General features: G+C 41.8%; 1 protein-coding gene across 1 annotated transcript; it reads left to right on the forward strand.

Annotated features, from left to right (window-relative positions):
• Window positions 1-175: 175 nt before the first annotated feature.
• Window positions 176-20746, forward strand: FATE1 (fetal and adult testis expressed 1). Its single transcript, XM_090264082.1, is given in 5 exon segments — window positions 176-281; window positions 1296-1423; window positions 18250-18344; window positions 18772-18850; window positions 19572-20746. Coding segments are annotated over 5 exon segments (540 nt in total). The 3' UTR covers window positions 19704-20746.
• The last annotated feature ends 228 nt before the right edge of the window (window positions 20747-20974 follow it).

A 20974-nucleotide genomic window follows, 5' to 3' on the forward strand; every position in this document is an offset into this window, starting at 1 on the left:
ACAGAAGGTACTGGTTCAAGGCTTAAGTCCAAATGGGTATCTGGCTCCACCCTCATGTCAGGGTATATTGACCTTGAGTTATGACCCCTCGAAGGGCTGATTTTCTGAGTGCTTCCTCTCTGCCTTGCTTCCTGTGCATCCTTGGCCATAGCTTACAAGTGTACAGCTGGTTGTGATGGGAGGAGTCCCTCCTAGCCCCAAGGATGAGATAGAAATGTCCATGTCTGAAGACCTGGTTCCTGGAAGCCATGGGCAAAGTCAAGAACATCTGGTGATAACAGGTGAGGATCCCCTGAAATGGCCCTTTCCTTGGGTGTCTGCATCTGTGCATGTGTGTTGGAGAAAGTGTTGTGAGGCTGGGCAGACACTCATATATGCATGTATGTGTTTGAATGCATGCATGGGTTATGTGTTATTGTTTGTGCCTTGGTATGCATATACATGTATTTGTGGCCTGAGCGACAGGGAGCTGGGGTGAAAGGGATTGATGTAAACATTTTGCAGCCCATGAGGGAGGACATTTGCAGTCCTTTGGTCTCTTCTTTATCCAAGCCAACACTATGTGTATTGCAAAACATTCAGAAAGCTCAATTTATAAGATCAATCAGAGCAATTCTCTTTTAACCCTCTAATGTCTTCTGCCTTTTAGAGTGAAATTTAAACTTCTTATCATGATCTACAAGATCTGATCAAGGTCTACTCCTCAATATATTTCATGCCGTGGCATGGTAATCCACACTCCACACTGCATTTATGCTCATCCTTATAACACCCCAAGACTGGTTCTTCCTCACAGCCCTTGTGCAAGCTGTTCCCTCTGCCAGGAATGCCATTTCCCTAGATTTTCCATGGCTGGGCTTTGTCTGTTCAGGTCTCTGCCTCAATGTTGTTTCTGACTTTTCTAGAAGCAGTCCCTTCCTTCTGTCATGTTGTCCTGTTTTTATCATTTTGGAAACATGTGTCTCTTGATTTGAATCTACAGTGACAGATTGTTTTCTATTTTGCCCCATTACTCCCATTTATACAAAGACAGTCGGTTTCTTGATTGCTGCAATCTTATCTCTTGGTCATTGCTCTGTGCCCAGTAACTTAGTGAAGAGCTTGACCCTAACTAAATACTGGCTAATCTTTTGAATATATGAATAAGCTGAGGCCTGGGACTGGCAGTGGACAGCAGTAAATGGGTGTTGAGTTATTCCTAGGAATAACCCAACCTCTTTCTGGTCTATTCTGTGCCCAGGAAGCCTTGGTAAAGCCATAATGGGTGTTTCTGGGGCCTCTGTTCTTCTCCCCAGAAATACCAGAGCTTGGATCCTGGTCCCTGGGTGTCTCTCAGTGGCAACAAGAGATGAATTGAAAAGCTGCTGGCTCTGCTGTAGGCCAGCCGGTTTGGAATATGACTGCCACCTGACCCAAGAAGGTGGTATTCTATGGGATCCTTGGCACATGGTGCCTGGGTTGGGGTTGGGAGTACTGGCTATAGGGGCTCCAGCCTGACAATGGTGAAATATTTACTTGGGAGGGAGAAGGAAGCAGGCAAATGCAGGCAGAGGCATCCAGCAAGAGGTCAGAGCCATCCTTTGGTGGACTGGGAGTTCAACCTTGAGAGTCCAGAATGCCTGGAGCACATATTGCTTGAGGAGTACATACATACTTTATTCTGAAAAACTCTAGTGTGTGTGAAATGACACTTCCCTTTATTAAAAAATAAGTAACTATATCTTGCTCTCCATATATTATATACATATATCTATATTTAAATACTTATATTTTATTTATTATATACAAATATATTTCTACATATAAATATAAATATAAATATTTTAAGATACAAATGTATTTAAATAAAAAATTATATATCTCAGAGCTAGAACAATGATAAGGCAAGTGAGATTCCTATGCTTCTTGGCTGTTAGGAAATCCAGTCAATGGAACCTAATGATTTTGTAGCCAATGCTTTAAGCTACATTCACCTTGGTGAGGGAATATTCTAAGGAAAAAAAGGTGGCCTTATTGTTGGAAAGGAAAAGGCTGTTATTTTGGAGAGGATAAAGACCTGTTTGTTCTAAGAAATCACTTGAGCCCAGTACTTCTGTAGCCAATTCTGTTAGCTACATTCATGGGTGAGGGCAAGTTTTATTTTATTTTATTTTTTAAATGTATTTTATTGATTATATTGTTACAATAGTTCCAATTTTCTTCCCTTTACTCCCCTCCACCCAGCATCTCCCTCCCCCAGCAACCCCCCCCAAGTCCATACCCATGGTTCGTGAAAAATAACTATCACTCCCTCTCAGATATTAAGACCCTTTGTAATCTTGTAAAGGACAATGGGCGAAGGTCTCAAGCTCCTCTAGTTGCTTCAAGCTGGACATGGTCGTCGTCCTACCTACCCTTGGGTCCAGAAAACCCTAATAATAGTGGGGGTGTGGAGGGGAGGGTGGCCTTCCCACATGGGAAAGGATCGTGCAGACTCCAGGTCAGTTGGCTGTCTCCGGACAACTGCGTGCTTGGTTTACAAAGCTGGCATCCTTGTTCTGTTCTGGGGGCAACAGATTTGTCAAAAAGGGTTAAAAGACATCATTCAATCCTGACAAAAGGCAGGGATTAATTTTTCAATGTTCCACATTAGGAGAAAGAAGAAGAAAAAAAAAGAAAACAAGGGCTTCTTTGGAGGAAGGTGTGCTAGGCACCTCTCACCTGTCCAAAACCCTTTTGCCCACCATACTTAGTTTGGGCTGAGGGAAATAGTTTAGGTTTCCCCCCTCTCAGACCTCTGGGCCCTTTCTGTCCAAGCCATTAGGATAGAAAAGAGAAACCAGTTTTAAAGTGAAGCCCACAGACCACCCCATTCTTCACCAACCCAGCCATTTAGTTCAGCCAAACCATTGAGTCTCAGGAGGCAGCGCTACAGAGAGAATTAAGTGAGGCTTATGTGTACAGACAATCACTCAGGTAATGCGGTCATAGGCTTGTGCCCTTTGAAAACAAAAAACACATGTTAATTTATGTAACATAACCAACAAACAAGTCTCTAAATCTGTAAGACTGTCTTATTGGGAAGACATCCAGTTGCAAGGCACTTGACATTCTACTTGCCTGCAACTTGAATATCTTTGATGATATCACAGACATGGTTTAATTTTCAAGTGAAACCATATTTTAAATGAGAAGAAACTTTTAAGACTGTTAGTTGCCCTACTTTATACTCTACTACTGATCATTGTGATTTTCCTTGAATAATGATTTTTCTCCCTAAGATTACCCTCCTTGTCTTTAAAGGGACTACATTAAGTCCATTTTTAGTTTATCTTGTTCATTTGCATAAACATAACAAGAGCAGCAAGTGATCACTTATTATCTTTAGTTCTGCTTTGCTGGAACTTACCCAAGGAACATTTAGGGTGACCCTCAGTCTGCTCTTCATGGCACAGAAGCTGAGCCACATACCTGGCATTCATCCTTGCCTGTACACACCTGTCCTTTCCAAGTCTTTCTGGTTTTTCATTGTGCCTTAAGGTCCCTTCTAGCCATCTTTCAGGAAAACAGCCTTCGTTCCTTCCCTGGAAAGATTGCTGTGGACCGCACAACCGACCATGGTACCAGGCCTTTTATCTCGCGGGCTTTTATTACCTTCGAAAGTCATTCCCAGTTCCTCAGGGCTTTTTGGTAACAACCTGAGCCCAAGTATGTCTCCTTTAGGCTTGACATTTCAGTCCAAGACTTGGTCCAAAAAAAAGAGAGAGAAAAAAAATTAAGAACCTCTATTAACAACTGGTCTTATTAGTTTTATGCAAAGAAACTTATGTCATTACTTACTTGTTTAGAATGCCAAACTCTGGAGGAATCAAATAAGGAGAAAAATATACAATGTGAAGGAAAATCTTTGTCCTAATATTCACTGAACTGGCATTTCCATTCTTCATGTTTTCATTTTTCCTCCACTAAAAAAAAAAAAAAAAAAATTGTTTCTTTTTCCATTACAGTTGTCTCACTTTTTTCCCCCTCTTGCTTCCCTGCACCCTGCCCCTCCCTTCCCCCACATTCAGTCCCCACTCAGTTTGAGGGCAAGTTTTAGAAAAATGGTTGTTACACTGTTGCAAAGGTTACTATAGAAAGGCAACAAGGTTGGAGAGCAAGAAGACCTCATTGTTCTAGGGAATGGATTAAGATAAATGATGAAATTATTCCATCTCCAATGAATAAAGAGAAAAACGGCTTCCAGTTCAGAGACTTCCTGGGAATGAGAATAAGCCAGAAATATGAAATTGGCATCTTGTGTCCAAAGGCTGAAGCCAAATTAAGTTTCTCCACTGGTCAGGCTCCATCTAGCAACCCACTCAAGCCCCTAAAACTGAGAGAGTGGTGAGAGTGGTACAGCCTCTGGATTAATTAAAGTTACCTGTTCAGACTTCCGGCCAAGATGGAGGCTTAGACGGACACACTCGCTCTCCCTCTACAACTAGAGAGGAATACAACTACTTCAAAACAAAAGATAACTAGAAATTCCAGAAAATAAAACTACACGGAAGCCCAACGTATGAAGTTATAAACCACCGGTGCCTTTTGGGCAGGTAGGAAGAGTGAAAGTGGGTGGTGCTGTTTGCGGTCGCACCAGGGACAGCGGCAGGGAGAACAATCTCAGCAGCAGGGAGAACAATCCCAGCGGCAGGGAGAACAATCCTGGCTGCAGTCAAACCCCGGCAGCTTGCAACCCCAACGCTGGGGAAAGCAGCCACCACATCGTCTTGAACAGTGAGGCCCAGAGGGCGGGAGGACGGATCCGGTCTCCTCGCAGAATAACTGTGTGAATCCATCTTGGACCCCCGCCCCCACACAAAGCGCCACAGCGCTGCGAAATAGGTTGCGGACAGGCGCCGGTCGCTGGATTGTGACGACAAAGCACCACAGCGCAGCGAGAAAGGTTGCTGGACCACCGCCGGTCGCTGGGTTGTGACAACAAAGGGCCACAGCGCAGTGAAAAAGGTTGCGGATTGCTGCCGGTCACTGGGTTGTGACAAGTACACAGGCACTGCCCCCTATCGCCGGCCCAAGAAAGCAAAACGCATCTGTCAAAATGAGGCAGACAACTATAGAAATCCCGGTGGCGCAGCTCACCAGGCAACAGATGAAGAATCTGACAGATGAACAAATAAGAAACCTGTCAGAGGCTCAGTTCAGGGCCATTGTTATCAGGTGGCTTACAGAATTAACAAAAGATCTGGAAAAAGATGAGAAAGAATCGAAAAACACTCATAATGAAAGAAACAAAACCTCATACGAGACAGATGGTGAGGAAATAAAATCCAGAGTTCAAATCAACAAACCAGAACACAGAGAAGGAACAAACAGTCAACCAGTGCAGAGAGAGGAAACAGGAAGCAAAGAAAATGATGAGAGGATCAGAAACCTCTGGGACAGCTATAAAAGGCCCAACATAAGAATCATTGGTTTGCCAGAGGGCAAAGAAGATGAACTAGAAATTGAAAAATTAAGTGAAAACATAATAAAGCAGAACTTCCCAAACTTGGGGAAGGAAATAGACTTACAGGTCCAGGAAGCACAGAGAGTTCCAAAAAAAACTGGACCCAGGGAGAACCACTCCAAGACACATTATAATCAAAATGTCAAAAGTTAAAGATAAAGAGAGAATCTTAAAAGCAGCAAGAGAGAAGAAAAGAATCATGTACAAAGGGGTCCCAATTAGACTATCAGCTGACTTCTCAAGGGAGACCCTGCAGGCAAGAAGGGACTGGCAAGAAATATTCAAAGTAATGAAAAGCAAAAACATACAACCACGAATACTCTATCCAGCGAAGCTGTCATTCAGAATGGAAGGGCAGAGAAAGTGTTTCCAGGACAAAACAAAACGGAAAGAGTTCATTAGATCCAAACCACTGTTATATGAGATGTTAAAGGGACTGGTTTAGAAGAAGGAGGATCAAAACTATGAACACTAAAATGAAAACTGCATCACAAGAAACAACAACAGAAGCTAGAGAATTGAAACAAAGACAAGCTAAACAGGCAACAAGAGTGGAAAAAGAACTATAGGTATGGGGAACATATTGGGGGGAGGTCAGCAGGGAGGGGGAAGGGGGAGAGGGAGGGAGATGATATAGGAATTAAGGATCATGGTAGGAGGGAATGGAATAGACAGAGGTTGAGAAGAACTATATGCACAACTAATGGACATGGTCTAAAAGGGGGGGACAACTGGAGGGAGGGGGGCCACCGGGTGGAGGGGAGAAGAGGGAAGGGAAATTGGGACAAATGTAACATTATAATCAATAAAACACATTAAAAAAAAAAGTTACCTGTTCAGACCAGAGAAGTACACTTAAAAAAAATAAAGTCATTATATGAACCTTGGAAGTAAACTTAGACATTTAGAGTTCAGAAATTTAATTTATCAATTCTATTTATTTATCTATTATTTTGGAGTAAAAAAAGAATGGAACTCTTACTTCCTCTGAGAAAACCACACCATGAAAGGACAAACATATAATAATATTTTTCTGCTGATTTGGGGGAAATATGTAATGTGCCTTAAACGGTACATGAAGATAAAAATAATACTTTTAAAATTACTTAACAGAGGGAAGCTGGGACTATCTGCAGTTCAACAATTTTCCTAATATAAAACTCTATGTTTTACAATGTATATCATTCTAATTAGAGGGTTTCTAAAATAAAAAAAAAAGACAATTGTTTTTGAAGTTAGACCTATGTCATTATAGGTGATGGCAATAAATTATCATTGAATTGTAGATGTTGTTAATTCTTATTATATTGATGTTAAAACAAATTATATTATCACAAAGAAACTCTAGCCACCAGTCACTCACCTTTATTTTGCCTTCAAATCTCTCAAAAAAACCTTTCTGTCCTTCTAATGCCAATCTTTAGGAAAATCAAGGGGACGGTGTGGAAAATGTTCTAGGAGACACTGTCCATCAAGTTCCCCTTTGTAGTCTTGGGGTCTTCTTGACACGCACTGTCTTTTTAATGCTATTTTTGAGGTTTCTTAAGAAGAGGCAGAGGAAAATAAAATAGTATGGCTATGGGGTACTGTTCTCAAAAAAAATTGACACCAGTGTGCACTTTTGAGAAAGATAAATTTTGTATTATTAAAATAAATAGAGCATGATGACAGAGTTCCTATGAAAATCGTTTATACAGAAATTGTTCCAGCTTGCAGTTTAATGTTGTTTTAAGAACAAAGGAGAGTTGCAGCTCTTTCTCAGGTGACAGACAAGCCTAGGCTGTCTATTTGCTTTTTAATAATGAGGTAAATATAAAAACCATCCTGGGGCTCTGACTCTTGGTGAGGACTGTCAGATGGCAGGTTCTCCTTCAGCAAGGTGGGCAGGTGTGGAATTGGCTGTTATCCTGAGGTATCCTTAAATGACATAATGGAGAAGATTCTACTTTGTGGCACTACCACCTCTGCTTTCCCATTCATTTAGTTCAGGTTTGGAATTGGAGGTAAGTTCCTAGTTGCCAGCCAGGTTGAGTGGGAAGGGCAAATAACTATTCCATGTATATACCTTCAGTTAATGCCATTGTTTTCCACTTTGATCTTCAAGACCACGCTAGTGTCCTTGTAGCCTCCAAGCCCATGTCTTCTCTGGGTGCTGGCAGGTGGGGATTCTTCCTCACCTGCTCCCCATCTACTCCCAAGCCACACTGAGTCTTGCTTCATTTACTTTTGCCTTCATTATTGGCACTTTCTGAATTTTACAGTCTTGCTGAGCTCTTTCATTCTCTGTTAACTCTCCCATTATCTTCTTTCTTTTGGGCTTCTATCATTTTACTGTCTTCATTGTCTTCTTTTATATAATATATTTAAAGTATATTTTATTGATTATGTTGTTACAGTAGTTTCAATATTTTCTCCATTGTTGCCCTCTGCCCAGTATCCCCCCTTCCCTCCAGGAGTCCCACCCCTTTAGTTTATGTCCATGGGTTGTGCATATAAGTTCTTTGGCTTCACCCTTTCCTATATTATTCTTAACTTTCCCCAGTCTATTTTGTATTTACCAATTATGCTTCTTTGTATTTTTTTCCTGGAGTGTACTTTTATTTATTTTTTTTGTTTGTTTATTTTTTAGTTTTTCAATTACAGTTGTCCCATTTTTCCCCCATTGCTCTCCCCCACCCAGCCCACCCCCTCTCCCACAATCATATTCCTCCCCGTTGTCCATGTCCATGAGTCATTTATACACATTCCTTGACTAAACCCTTCCCTTACTTATCCCCGTTCTCTCCCTCCCCCCTCCTCCCTATTGACTGCTATTCTGCTCCTTGTCCTATTTAGTTTGTTTGTATATGTTGTTCTTTAGTTTCCTGTATTAGATGATATCATATGGTATTTTTCTTTCTTTGCCTGGCTTATTTCACTAAGCATAATTCTCTCTAGTTCCATGCATGTTGTCGCAAATGACAGGAGTTCCTTCTTTCTCTCTGATGCATAGTATTCCGTTGTATAAACGTACCACAGTTTATTCATCCACTCATCTACAGGTGGGCACTTGGACTGTTTCCAGCACTTAGCTATTGTAAACAGTGCTGCTATGAACATAGGGGAGCATAAGTCCCTTTGAATTAGGGTTTTAGGATTTTTCGGGTATAATCCTAGCAGTGGAATCGCTGGTTCAAAAGGCAGTTCCATTTTTAGGTTTTTGAGGTAATTCCACACTGTTTTCCATAGTGGCTGCACCAGTCTGCATTCCCACCAACAGTGCAGTAGGGTTCCCATTTCTCCACATCCTCGCCAGCACTGGTTGTTCATTGATTTGTTGATGATGGCCATTCTGACTGGTGTAAAGTGGTATGACATTGTGGTTTTTATTTGCATTTCTCTGATGGCTAGTGATATTGAGCATTTTTTCATGTGTTTATGAACCTTCTGTATGTCCTCTTCGGAGAAGTATTTATTCAGGTCCTTTGCCCATTTTTAAATTGGGTTATCTGTTTTCTTGATGTTGAGTCGTATAAGCTCTTTATATACTTTGGAGATCAGTCCCCTGTCTGATATCATTGGCAAATATGTTTTCCCATATGGTTGGTTTCCTTTTCATCTTGCTGATGTTTTCTTTTGCTGAGCAGAAACTCTTTAGTTTGATGTAGTCCCATTTGTTTATTTTTTCCTTTATTTCTCTTGCCTTAGGATATGTATCTGTGAAAATATTGTTATGTAGGATGTCTGAAATTTTCCTGTCTATGTCTTCCTCTAGGACTTTTATGGTGTCATGGCTTACATTTAAGTCTTTGATCCATCTTGAGTTTATTCTCGTATGTGGTGTAAGTTGATGGTCTAATTTCATTTTTTTGCACATCCCTGTCCATTCTCCCAGCACCATTTGTTAAAGAGGCTCTTCCCACTCCATTTTATGTTCCTTCCTGCTTTATTTAATATTAGTTGACCATAGAGGCCTGGGTTTATTTCTGAGCTCTCTATTCTGTTCCACTGATCTACATGTCTGTTCTTATGCCAGTACCAGACTGTTATGATCACAGTGGCTGTGTAGTATTGATTGATGTCTGGTATTATGATTCCTCCTGCTGTGTTCTTCTGCCTCAAGATTGTTTTGCTATTCGGGGTCTTTATTGTTTCCCTATGAATTTTTGGAGTATTTGTTCTAGGTCTGTGAAATATGTCATTGGTATTTTAATAAGGATTGCATTGAATCTGTAAATTGCTTTGGGTAGTATGGCCATTTTGATGATGTTGATTCTTCCCATCCAAGAACATGGTATTTGCTTCCATTTATTTGTATCTTCCTTAATTTCTTTCTTCATTGTTACGTAATTTTCAGAGTACAGACTTTTATCTCTTTGGTTACATTTATTCCTAGGTACTTTATTTTTCTTGTTGCTATAGTAAATAGGATTTTTTTTCTAGTTTCTATCTCTGATATTTTATTGTTGGTGTACAGAAATGCCTTATATTTCAGTATAATTATTTTGCACCCTGCTATTTTGCCAAATTAACTTATTATGTCGAGTAGTCTTTTCGTGGAGTTTATAGGGTTGTTTAGGCATACTATCATGTCATCTGCATATAATGACAGTTTTACTTCTTCTTTCCCAATTTGGATCCCTTTTATTTCTTTTACTTATCTGATTGCTGTGGCTAGGATTTCCAACACCATGTTGAATAGGAGTGAAGAGAGTGGACAGCCTTCTCTAGTTCCTGATTTAAGGGGGAATGCTTTCAGTTTTTGTCCATTATGCTGTTGGCTTCAGGCTTCTCATATATAGCCTTAATTATGTTAAGGTATGCTCCCTCTATTCCCATTTTGCTGAGTGCTTTCATCATAAATGGCTGTTGTACTTATCAAATGCATTTTCTGCATCTATTGATATGATCAAGTGATTTTTGTCTTTCATTCTTTTTAGGTGATGTATTACATTTATTGATTTGTTAATATTAAACCATCCTTGCATTCCTGGGATGAATCCCACTTGATTGTGGTGTATGATCTTTTTGATGTATTGCTGGATGCTGTTTGCCAATATTTTATTGAGGATTTCAGCATCTATGTTCATCAGTGATATTGGCCTGTAGTTTTCTTTCTTTGCTGTGTCTTGACCTGGCTTTGGGATTAGGGTAATACTGCCTTCATAGAAAGAGTTTGGAATTTTTTCCTCTTCTTGGATTTTTTGGAATAGTTTGAGGAGGGTAGGAGTTAGTTCTTCCCTAAATGTTTTGTAAAATTTGCCTGTGAAGCCATCCGGTCCAGGGCTTTTGTGTGCAGGGATATTCTTGATTACTGTTTCAATTTTCTTCTTTGTTATTGGTTTGTTGAGACATTCTACTTCTTGATTCAGTTTTGGAAGGTTATATGTTTCTAGAAATTTGTCCATTTCTTCTAGGTTGTCAAATTTCTTGCCATACAGTTGTTTGTAGTAATTTCTTACAATCCTTTGTATTTCTGTGGTATCAGTCGTGATTTCTTCTTTTTGGTTTCTGATTTTGTTTATTTGGGTCTTCTCTCCTTTTTTCTTGATGAGCCTGGCTAGAGGCTTGTCGATCTTGTTTATTTTTTTGAAGAGCCAGCTCCTAGTTTCGTTGATCTGTTGGATTGTTTGTTTGGTCTCTATGTCATTTAATTCTTCTCTGATCTTGATGATTTCCTTCCTTCTTCTTGCCCTAGGCTTTGTTTGTTGTTGTTGTTCTACTTCTTGTAGCTTTAGGGTTAGATTTTTTATTTGAGATTCTTTTATCCTTTTCAGATATGCCTGTATTGCTATGAACTTCCCTCTTAGGACTGCTTTTGCTATGTCCCATAGTTTTTGGGCTGTTGTGTGTTTATTATCATTAGTTTCTAGAAATTTCTTGATTTCTTCTTTGATGTCATTATTAACCCATTCATTATTGAATAGTGTGTTATTCATTCTCCATGAGTTTAGGTGTCTTTGATTTTTTTCCCTAAGGTTGATTTTTAGTTTCAAGGCATTGTGGTCTGAAAAGATGCTTGATATGATTTTAATTTTCTTGAATTTGTTGAGGCTTGTTTTGTGTCCTATCATGTGGTCTATGTTTGAAAATGTCCCATGAGCCTTTGAAAAGAATGTATATTTTGCTTCTTTGGGGTGGAAAGTTCTATATATATCAGTTAAGTCCATGTGGTTTAGTGTGTTGTTCAATGCCTTTATATCCTTGGTGTTTCTTTGCTTCGATGATCTGTCTTTTGTTGATAATGGAGTGTTGAAGTCCCCTACTATGAGTGTGTTGTTGTTAATACCCTTCTTGTGGTCTTCTAGTATTAGCTTTATGTATTTGGGTGCTCCTACGTTGGGTGCATATATGTTTATCAGTGTCATATCTTCTTGATGGATTGTTCCTTTAAGTATTATGAAATGTCCTTCTCTGTCTCTTTTTATTGCCTTTGCTTTGAAATCTGTCTTGTCTAATATGAGGACAGCTACCCCAGCTTTTTGTTCATGTCTGTTTGGTTGGAATATTTTTTTATATCCCTTTACTTTCAGTCTATGTAAATCTTTTGTTTTGAGATGTGTTTCTTGTATACAGCAAATATATGGGTTCTGTTTTCTTAACCGTTCTGTTACACTATGTCTTTTAATTGGAACATTTAATCCATTTACATTTAAGGTTATTACTGACATGTATTTATTCATTTGCCTTTGTACCTGTGTTCCTCTTCTCTTTTTTCTTCTTTTTCTGAAAGCATTCCCTTTAGCATCTCTTACAATGCTGATTTGGTGGAGATGTATTCTTTCAGTCTTCCGTTGTCTGAGAAACTCCTTATTTCACCTTCCATTTTGAATGAGAGCTTTGCTGGGTAGAGTATTCTTGGTTTTTCATTGCTTGAAATATTTTTTACCATTCCCTTCTGGCTTGTAGTGTTTCTGTTGAGAAATCGGTCGATATCCTTATCGGAGTTCCCTTGTATGTTATTTGCTGTTTTTCTCTTGCTGCTTTTAAGATTTTCTCTTTGTCTTGGAATGTTGCCATTTTAACTATGATGTGCCTTGGAGGGGTTTTTTTGGCGTTCCTCTTCATTGGGACTCTCTGTGCTTCCTGGACTTGCATAACTTTTTCTCTCGTCAGGTTGGGAAAATTTTTTCATTATTTCTCCTATCTCCCTCTTAATTCCAATGACTCTGATGTTGTTTTTCCTCATGCTATCCTGTAATTCCCTTATATCTTCTTCATACTTTTTCAGTCTTTTTTCATTTTGTTGTGTTGTCTGGGAATTTTTTTCTACATTATCCTCTATCTCACTGATCCGATCCTCTGCTTCGTTTAGTCTTCTTTTGATAGATTATACTTTGTTTTTCAGTTCAGAGATTGTATTCTTCATTTCTTCCTGTTTCTTGTTAATATTTTCTATGTCTTTTTTTATGCTGGTTTAGTTCTCTACAAGTTCCCTATAACTTTCTTGGAGCTGTTGGTAACTTCTTTGGAGGTTGTCATAGTTGTTTTTGAGGTTGTTGAGTAAATTGAGCTTCTTCACCACCACTGTTTTGAATTCCATGTCTCACATTTGGGCTATGTCTATTCCATCTACCTCTCTTTCTGTACATTCCTCTTTTCTTGTCATTGAGAGGTTATTTCTGGGTCTTACCATGTTGGATTCTTCTTGTTTTTTTTATTTTTTATTTTTTTATTTTTCTGCTTTGATTTCCCACCTTTATGGTATGAGATTCTTTATAAGAGATCTGGGGTTTCAGTGATGCAGTTTCTTCGATCTCCTGAGCCTGATATTTTTGGGGTGCCCTTTCTGTCATTTTTTAATGCTGTCTTGTTATATTTCAGATGCTCTTTGGTAGGATCTTCCCTCTGGCTAGTTGATTCAGAGTCAGTCTCTCCACTTTGTCTTGAGTTCTTTTGTGGAGATGCTGTTAACATAAACACAGCCCAGGCAGGAGACCCACACCTTCCAAAATATCTCCCACCCTCTATCCCGCTATCGTCAGCCAACAAGCAAGTATTAATATAAATGTAGAGAGATTAGAGCTTTTATACTATAGGAAGAATAGATAAGAGTTGTTTTTAAGGAGGAAAAATATGATTTTTGATAGAGGGGATGTTAGATTAATAATAGTTGAGACTATGCAAGACAGTAGGTAATATTTACATTGTATGTTAATAATGATAGAAGTAAAGGTGGAAAGAATGCAGAATATAGTAAGAAAGTGGGATTGTATAGTATTAGATTTATATAGTAGTTATATTCTATTTATTTAGTGTGAAAGGGAGGCTAAACTAGACACACAAACAAATAAACAAAAATTAAAGAGGAAGGATGAGAAAAAGAGATTGTATGAAACAAATTAAAGATATAGTTTTTTAAAGAAAAATATTTTAAAAAGTAACAATTAAAATTGAAATTAAATTAAAAATTAAAAATAAGAAATTAAAAAAAATTAAAATAAAATACAAATTAAAAACTCTAATAGAAATAAAAATTAAGAAAATATATAAAAGGAATGTTTTTACTCAGTTCAGCCTTTGTGTGTCGTCTTCTTTTTCTGCATCCACAACTGGTCTAATGAGGCAGGCCAGAGGTTCCTGTTCCTTGCAGCAGCGGTGTGCATCTGTAGTGGCTGGCGCAGTGCATTCCTTTGGCACCTGTTGGAGCTGGCCGAGGTGCTTTTGCGTGCACACCCTTGCGCGCACAAGGCGGTCTGAGCGCTACCCTCAGGTCTGCCGAGCCGCACTCTGGGAGTTGGTCTCTCGCCTCTTGGAGCGGGCTCCGGACACTTGTGCACGGTGGAAGAGAGCATCTGTGAGTCACTGCTGTCTGCCATTCCCTCACCTGCCTGGGCGGGCATGAGCAGAGCCTGAGAAAGTGGTCTGCGCTCCGGTCTGGTGCTCACTGGAGCTGGCCAGGGGTGTCTGCGCACGGTCTTCTGCATGCCCAGAAGACCCTCCCTGTGCCCATTGGGGCACTGATATCATGTCTGTTGTGGTGTGTCGGAGGGGCACCTGGATGCGCGTGGCCCCGCGCACCTGGGCCAGTGAATGAGGGCACTTCTCTATGCGCGCCTATGCGACCCCAGGGGAGGGTTGGGGAGTGCCCAGTTATGCTTCTTAATCCCTGCACCATTTCCCCATTTCTCACCCTCCCCACTCCGAATGATCCTCATACCTATGGTTCTGTTCCTATTCTAGTTTGCTAAGTTGAATTTTGTTCTTACTTTTTAGATTCAGGTGTTGGTAGTTTTGAGTTTGTTGTCATTTTAATGTTCATAATTTTGATCTTCTTTTCCTTAAGTAAGTCCCTTTGACATTTCATATAATAATAGCTTGGTGATGATGAACTTCTTCAACTTTACCTTGTCTGGGAAGCACTTGATTTGCCCTTCCATTCTAAATGATAGCTTTGCTGGATAGAGTAATCTTGGTTGTAAGTCCTTGCTTTTCATCACCTTGAATACTTCTTTCCAGTCCCTTCTTGCCTGCAAAGTTTCTTTTGAGAAATCAGCTGATAGTGTTATAGGCATCCCTTTGTAGGTAACTCTCTGCTTTTCTCTTTTTGCTTTTAAGATTTTCTCTTTATCTCGAACCTTTGGCATATTAATTATGATGTGTCTTGGTTTGGTCCTTTTTGGGTCTTCTAGCTTGTTTGGGACTCTCTGTGCTTCCTGGACTTGTATGTCTATTTCCTTTGCCAAGTTTGGCAAGTTTTACTGCATTGTTTTTTTTTACATAAGCTTTCAATGTCTTGTTCTTCCTCTTCTCCTTCTGGCACCCTTATTGTTCAGATGTTGGCATGTTTAAAGTTGTCCCAGAGGTTCCTAATTCTCTTCTCAGTTTTTTCAATTCTTGTTTCCTCTTTCTGTACTGACTGACTGTTTTTTTTTTTTTTCTTCATTATGTTCCAAATCATTGATCTGAACCCTGGTTTCCTTCCCTTCATCATTGGTTTTGTGTGGATTTTTCTTTGTTTCATTTAACATAGCTTTCAATTCTTCCTTTATGTGTTTGCTTTACTTAAGCATATCTGTCAAGCCTGTGAACATCTTTATCACCAGTGTTTTGAACTCTGCATCTGTTAGATTGGCTATCTCCTCCTTTGTTAGGTTGGCTATCTGCTCATTGCTTAGTTCTCCCACTGGAACCTTGATCCATTCGCTATTTTGGGCCATACTTCTGTCTCCTCATCTTGACAGGCTCCAGTGTTTGTTTGCCTCTGTGTCTTAGGTAGAGCTGTCGCTCCTATTATGTTGTAAGGGGCAGAGCCTTATGGTTTCTCATCAGTAGAGGGCAACCCATTTCTCCACGTTGTGGTGCTGTATGTGGGGGAGGGGTCTGAGAGGTAACAATGCTGCTTGCTCAGCACTCGCCCATTTCCCAGGCACTTCTCCCACTTTGTATAGGACTGGCGCCTCTCTAGTTGTTGCCCTAGCTGTCGTTCCCAGAGTGGGTTGGTCTGTGGACATTCTAGGACTGTGGGGGCCCTTTAAACAAGCAGACTCTGCTGAGAGACTGGCAGTGTCTGCCTCCACCCCAACCCCCACTGGTTTGCACAGTCAGAAGCAATGAGGCTTTATTTTCCCTGGCACTGGGACCATGAACTAAGTGGTCTGGTCTGGTGCTGAAAGTGCTCCCCAGGTGTCCCTCCTCAGTTTTTTTTTAATGTTAATTTTTTCACTTTTTAGAAAGTATATTTTATTGATTGTATTGTTACAATAGTTCCAATTTTTTCCCTTTTGCTCCCTCTGCCCAGTACCCGCCTTCCCCAGCAATCCTCCCCACCCCACTCCATGCCCATGGGTCATACATACAAGTTCTCTGGCTTCACCCTTTCCTATTTTTAAAAAAGAATAATAATTAAATAATTAGTTTTTTATAACAATAAAAAATAACACCCCCCTTCAGACTTAAGACCCTTTATAATCTTATAAAGGACAATGGGCGAAGGTCTCGAGCTCCTCTAGCTGCTTCAAGCTGGATATGGTCATCGTCCTACCTACCCTTGGGTCCTAATAAGAGTGGGAGTGTGGAGGGGAGGGTGACCTTCCCACATGGGGAAGGATCGTGCAGACTCCAGGTCAGTTGGCTGTCCCTGCACAATGGTGTGCTTGGTTTAACAGGCTGGCATCTTTGTTGTATTCTGCGGGCAACAGATTTGGCAACAGGGTTAAAAGACATCATTCAATCCATAACCACTAGATGACAAAAGGCAGGTATTAATTTTTCAATGTCCCACATTAAGAAAAATGGGGCTTCTTTGGAGGAAGGTGTGCCGGGCACATCACACCTGTCCAAAACCCTTTTGCCCATTATACTTAGTTTGGGCTGAGGGAAATATTTTAGATTTCCCCCCTCTCAGACTTCTTGGCCCTTTCTGTTTAACCCATTAGGATAAAAAAGAGAAACCAGTTTTAAAGTGAAGCCTACAGACCACCCCATTCTTCAACAACCAAGTAACTTAGTTCAGCCAAACCATTGAGTCTCAGGAGGCAGCGATGCATACAGGATTAAGTGAGGCCTATACGATGAGACCCTCCTCACTTTTTAAAATGTGTGACTGTGCTTTCTGGCAGCCTACCACTGCCACCACTGCTATTGCCACCACACCACATCCTCTCTGCCCCAGCCCCGCCCCTCCTACCTGTCTGGATGAGTATTTCTTCCTTATATCTTTGTTTGTTGGACTTCCATGCAGCTTGATTTCCTGGAACTTCTTGTTGTCTCTAGTTTTGAGGTAGTTGTATTTCTTCTTAGTTGTGGAGGGAGATGCAACGTGTCTGTCTTGGCCTCTGTCTTGCCCAGAAGTCCTTCATTATCTTCTTAATACAGCCTTAAGGGGAAGCAGTGTCATGTATGAGAGGTATCACAGTGTAATGGTTAAGAGTACAACTTCTGAAACAAAATGTCCTGGATTCAAATTTCTGCTCTGCTACTTACCTGTTAAGTGATGTGGACAAGTTATTTGACCTTTCTGTGTCTCAGTTTTCTCATCTGTAAAAATGATCTGATAAATAATACTTGTTTTCAAAGGGTCATGATGAGGATATAATGACTTGATATTGGTAAGGGCTTAGAGGATGACATGGTCGCTGGCATATGGTAGGTGTGTATTAAGTAATCATCTTGTGAGTTACTTATTCTTGCACTGGAAAGCCAGAGCTGAAATTCAAACCCAGGTGGGTCAGTCTCATTCTGCTTCTCTAGCTCACACTAACTCTTTAATGCATGAAATACTTCTGGTGCCAGAGCTCTGGGCAAGAGACATCTGCTGCAGAGAGTCATTAGCAGACAGAAATGAAAGACACAGGGATGGCTGGGTCCACCTAGAATAGGAGAAGGAGGCTATGGTTTCCCAGTAGTTAGGTTTCTATCCTGATTTCTGACACTTACCATGTATCGTTAGGAAGTGCAGTCACCTCTTCAAGAATCAATTTCCTTGGCTTTTAAAGTGAGGTTTTCTGTTCTTCATCAGTGGTTGCAGACACTCACCTGATGGCTGTATGTGATAGTGCTGGCATAGGACAGGGAACCCTGTCACTGATTTTTCTTTTCTTCAGCCTAGATGGCCAGGAACTACTGAGGATCATGATGTGGGTGGGGTGGTGTCATGAAGCCAACTTGTGAGGTTCCCAGGCTCCCCTACTGGTCTGAAGTTTCCAGCCTCTGATTCTGGAAGATGAGATACCATGTGACTCCTGGGGGGAGGTGTACCACTGGTCCTGGGCAAAGTGTAGGGCAGTCACATTTCTCAGACAGGTGTGAGAAAGTTACTTTGACTGACCATTCATTTACTTTAGGGTACTCAGCTGCCAATACCCAGAATGTCAAGAGAACCAGTCCATGGGGATATTTATCCCCAGGAGTATTCTGGCGGCTTCCAAATCATGAGATTTCATTAGGAGAGGTAAGATGGATCCTAGAAACCCTGAAAGAAGAAATGAGCTTCATGGCCAGGGATCGGGGGTGCTCCAGAGTGTCTAGTAAGCACACTGTCCAAGAAGGAATTGTGAGCAGCTGGCCATGATTGTTCGGGACCTGTTGCCTCCTCTCCATAGCCCCTGAGCCTTCTGGCCCCTTGCCTATTTGAGTTCTCCCAGTTCTCTGCAGCTGGGCTGGGCTGCACTGGGCAGGGTTGGCTCCCAGCCCTTAGCTACATGATCTTTTTACCAAGGTAGGGAAGGGCTGGAGGCTGACAGAATTACTGTCCAGAGAAGGATTTTACCTTACACATTTGCCCTTATAGCCTTCCTGCGCTTCTTGCCAGGCCTGGCCTGGGCCAAATCAGCAACTCTGAGTCACTATATTTTCTTATTTCCCAGTGACTCAGAGGCAGATATGATTGTAGAGATTGGCCTGGAAGAACCAAATGGACTGGAGATGGAAGTCATAAGAAGGAAGGTGAGTGTCTGCTGTACTGGGGACTCACTTGGAGGGTAGAGGCAGAATCATGGTGTTTTGCACAACCAGTCCACTCATCTTATCCTCAAGCAGCTGTGGTGATGTCAGGCTCCCATCCCCTACCTCTCAATCCCCAAGGCTGTGGAGTCCCATTTTGCTGTCCAGCCTTGAGACTGCCTCTCTCCCAAGATATGGGAAGGAAATGGAGAGGGAAAAAGATGACTAAGAGGGAATATAAGAGGATGGAGGCATCTATGCAGAGAGAGTGGCTTTGAGGTCTGAGAGAGGGGTCTTCTTGGGTGGGCAGAGTGTAGCAGCATGGATGTATGGAGGGCTATCGGTCTGGTGGCCCTTTCTCTCTGGCCCCTGAATGTCACCCCATCTTGGATCTTTCACTCCAGTGTGGCTGTTTCCCCTATGCCAGCCCTCCCCAGGATTAAAATGCCCTTCCCCACTCACCCTGCACAGCTGTGAAAAGCTGGCTTCATCCAAACAACCTGATGCACTTAGAGGAGGGTGCAAGGGAGATGGGCCTGCCAACACAGGCAGCCAAGAACACTCCAAGCCTCTGATCTCAGCTGCTTCTTACCCAGAGGCACTTTTGCCTCCCAAAAAGCATCACAGCCCCTTCCTGTTTTAACTTCATACTTTTTCCCACTGGTGGGCTATGGGCTCCCGTAGAACAGCCTTGCTCGCCAGCCTGCTCTTGGTCTCTCTGCAGCTGCGTGTGATCAATGGGCATCTGTGCTCCCTGGAGGACCAGGCAGCCATCAGTCACCAGAAAGAAGCTGTGTTCCTCACCATGCTACAGTCAGCCTGCATTGCTAACCTGTGGCCGTGGGTGCGCCAGTGATGCTTCACCTGCCATCCTGCTGAAAGAGCCCTCTACTTCTCCCCCTTTTTTTTTTCTGTCCCCAGGTCACCCTTGCCCTTCCTCTTTATGCTGCTGGACAGTGCAGGGAGATCTGAATGGGCTGAGATGCAGCCCTTTGGAGGTTGAGAAGGGGGGCACATGGTCCTCACAGTAACATCACTGGCAAGTGCTTCCTGTTTGTCCATCAGGACTCCACGGTGACCATATCCTCCCTTCTGTTCCATCCTATGTGGCAGGGGTTTAGTCGTGTCTTTCTATTTTTTTCCACATTGTGCATAGGGCTCTGCACAGAGAAAATGCTTAATGAAAGTTCAGTGATAGCAGCAAAACCTGGCAGCTGAGTTTCTTTAGTCCAGAACTTATGTGGGGCTCTTATTCCCTCTCTCTTCTCCCTGCCACTGTCCCCCATCCCAGGCAGGGGCCTCCTTAAAGGCAGACCTTGCAGATTCTTCCTGCTGGACTCAGGCCAGCAAGTACCTGTGGGGAAGTGTTTTCTGCGGCAGCTTGTCTGGGCCAGGTGTTGCAAAGACTCAAACAGAGGAAATCTCCTGGAAGGGGCCAGAAAACTTTTCATTTTCCCAGGAGGAAATTGAGTCCTTGAGAAGGGAAACACAGCCCCCAGACTGTCCAGCAAGATCAGGACAGGGCTCGGTCTAGGATATGTTCTTCTGAGTCCCTCCTACAGACTTGCTGAGGATAAGGCCCCTACTCATCTCTGGAGGATGGATGAGAGGCCACACGGAGGGGCTTTGAACTTCATTCATCATGTCTACAGCCCTGTGAAGCAGGGTTGCTGGGTAAGGCAGTGGAACTCAAACAAAGAGTGTCATTGCTTTGGGCCCAATCACAGAGCAAATGTGCTGGGTTGCAAGAGGCCTTCAGGAGAGCTGTTGTCCCTTTCCCTGGGACAAAGAGATAAATGCATGTCTCTTGGGAACAAGGACCCAGAACATTCTCATTGGCTTTAGTGGCTTGCCAGCCCATCCCTAACCCCCCAAATTTGTCATGAGTTCTCCGTTATAAAGAAGAGTGTGTTAGTCAAGAGATATAAAGTAAACATGACTACATGCGTGTGTTTTGGGGAGAGAGAGAGAAAGGGGGTGGCAGAGGGAGAAAGTGAGGGAAGGAGGGTGAAGAGAGTCAGAGAGGGAGAGACTTGAGTCCTTGAGCCTGTTCTGCCCCTGCCCCACCCCTCTCCGGTCCTCCATAGACCCTGTACAATGAGAGGGTTCTTCCACTCCTTACTCTTT

This window comes from Furipterus horrens, unplaced genomic scaffold (assembly GCF_987537825.1).
Source record: "Furipterus horrens unplaced genomic scaffold, mFurHor1.1.pri manual_scaffold_17, whole genome shotgun sequence".
Taxonomy (NCBI): Eukaryota; Metazoa; Chordata; class Mammalia; order Chiroptera; family Furipteridae; genus Furipterus; species Furipterus horrens.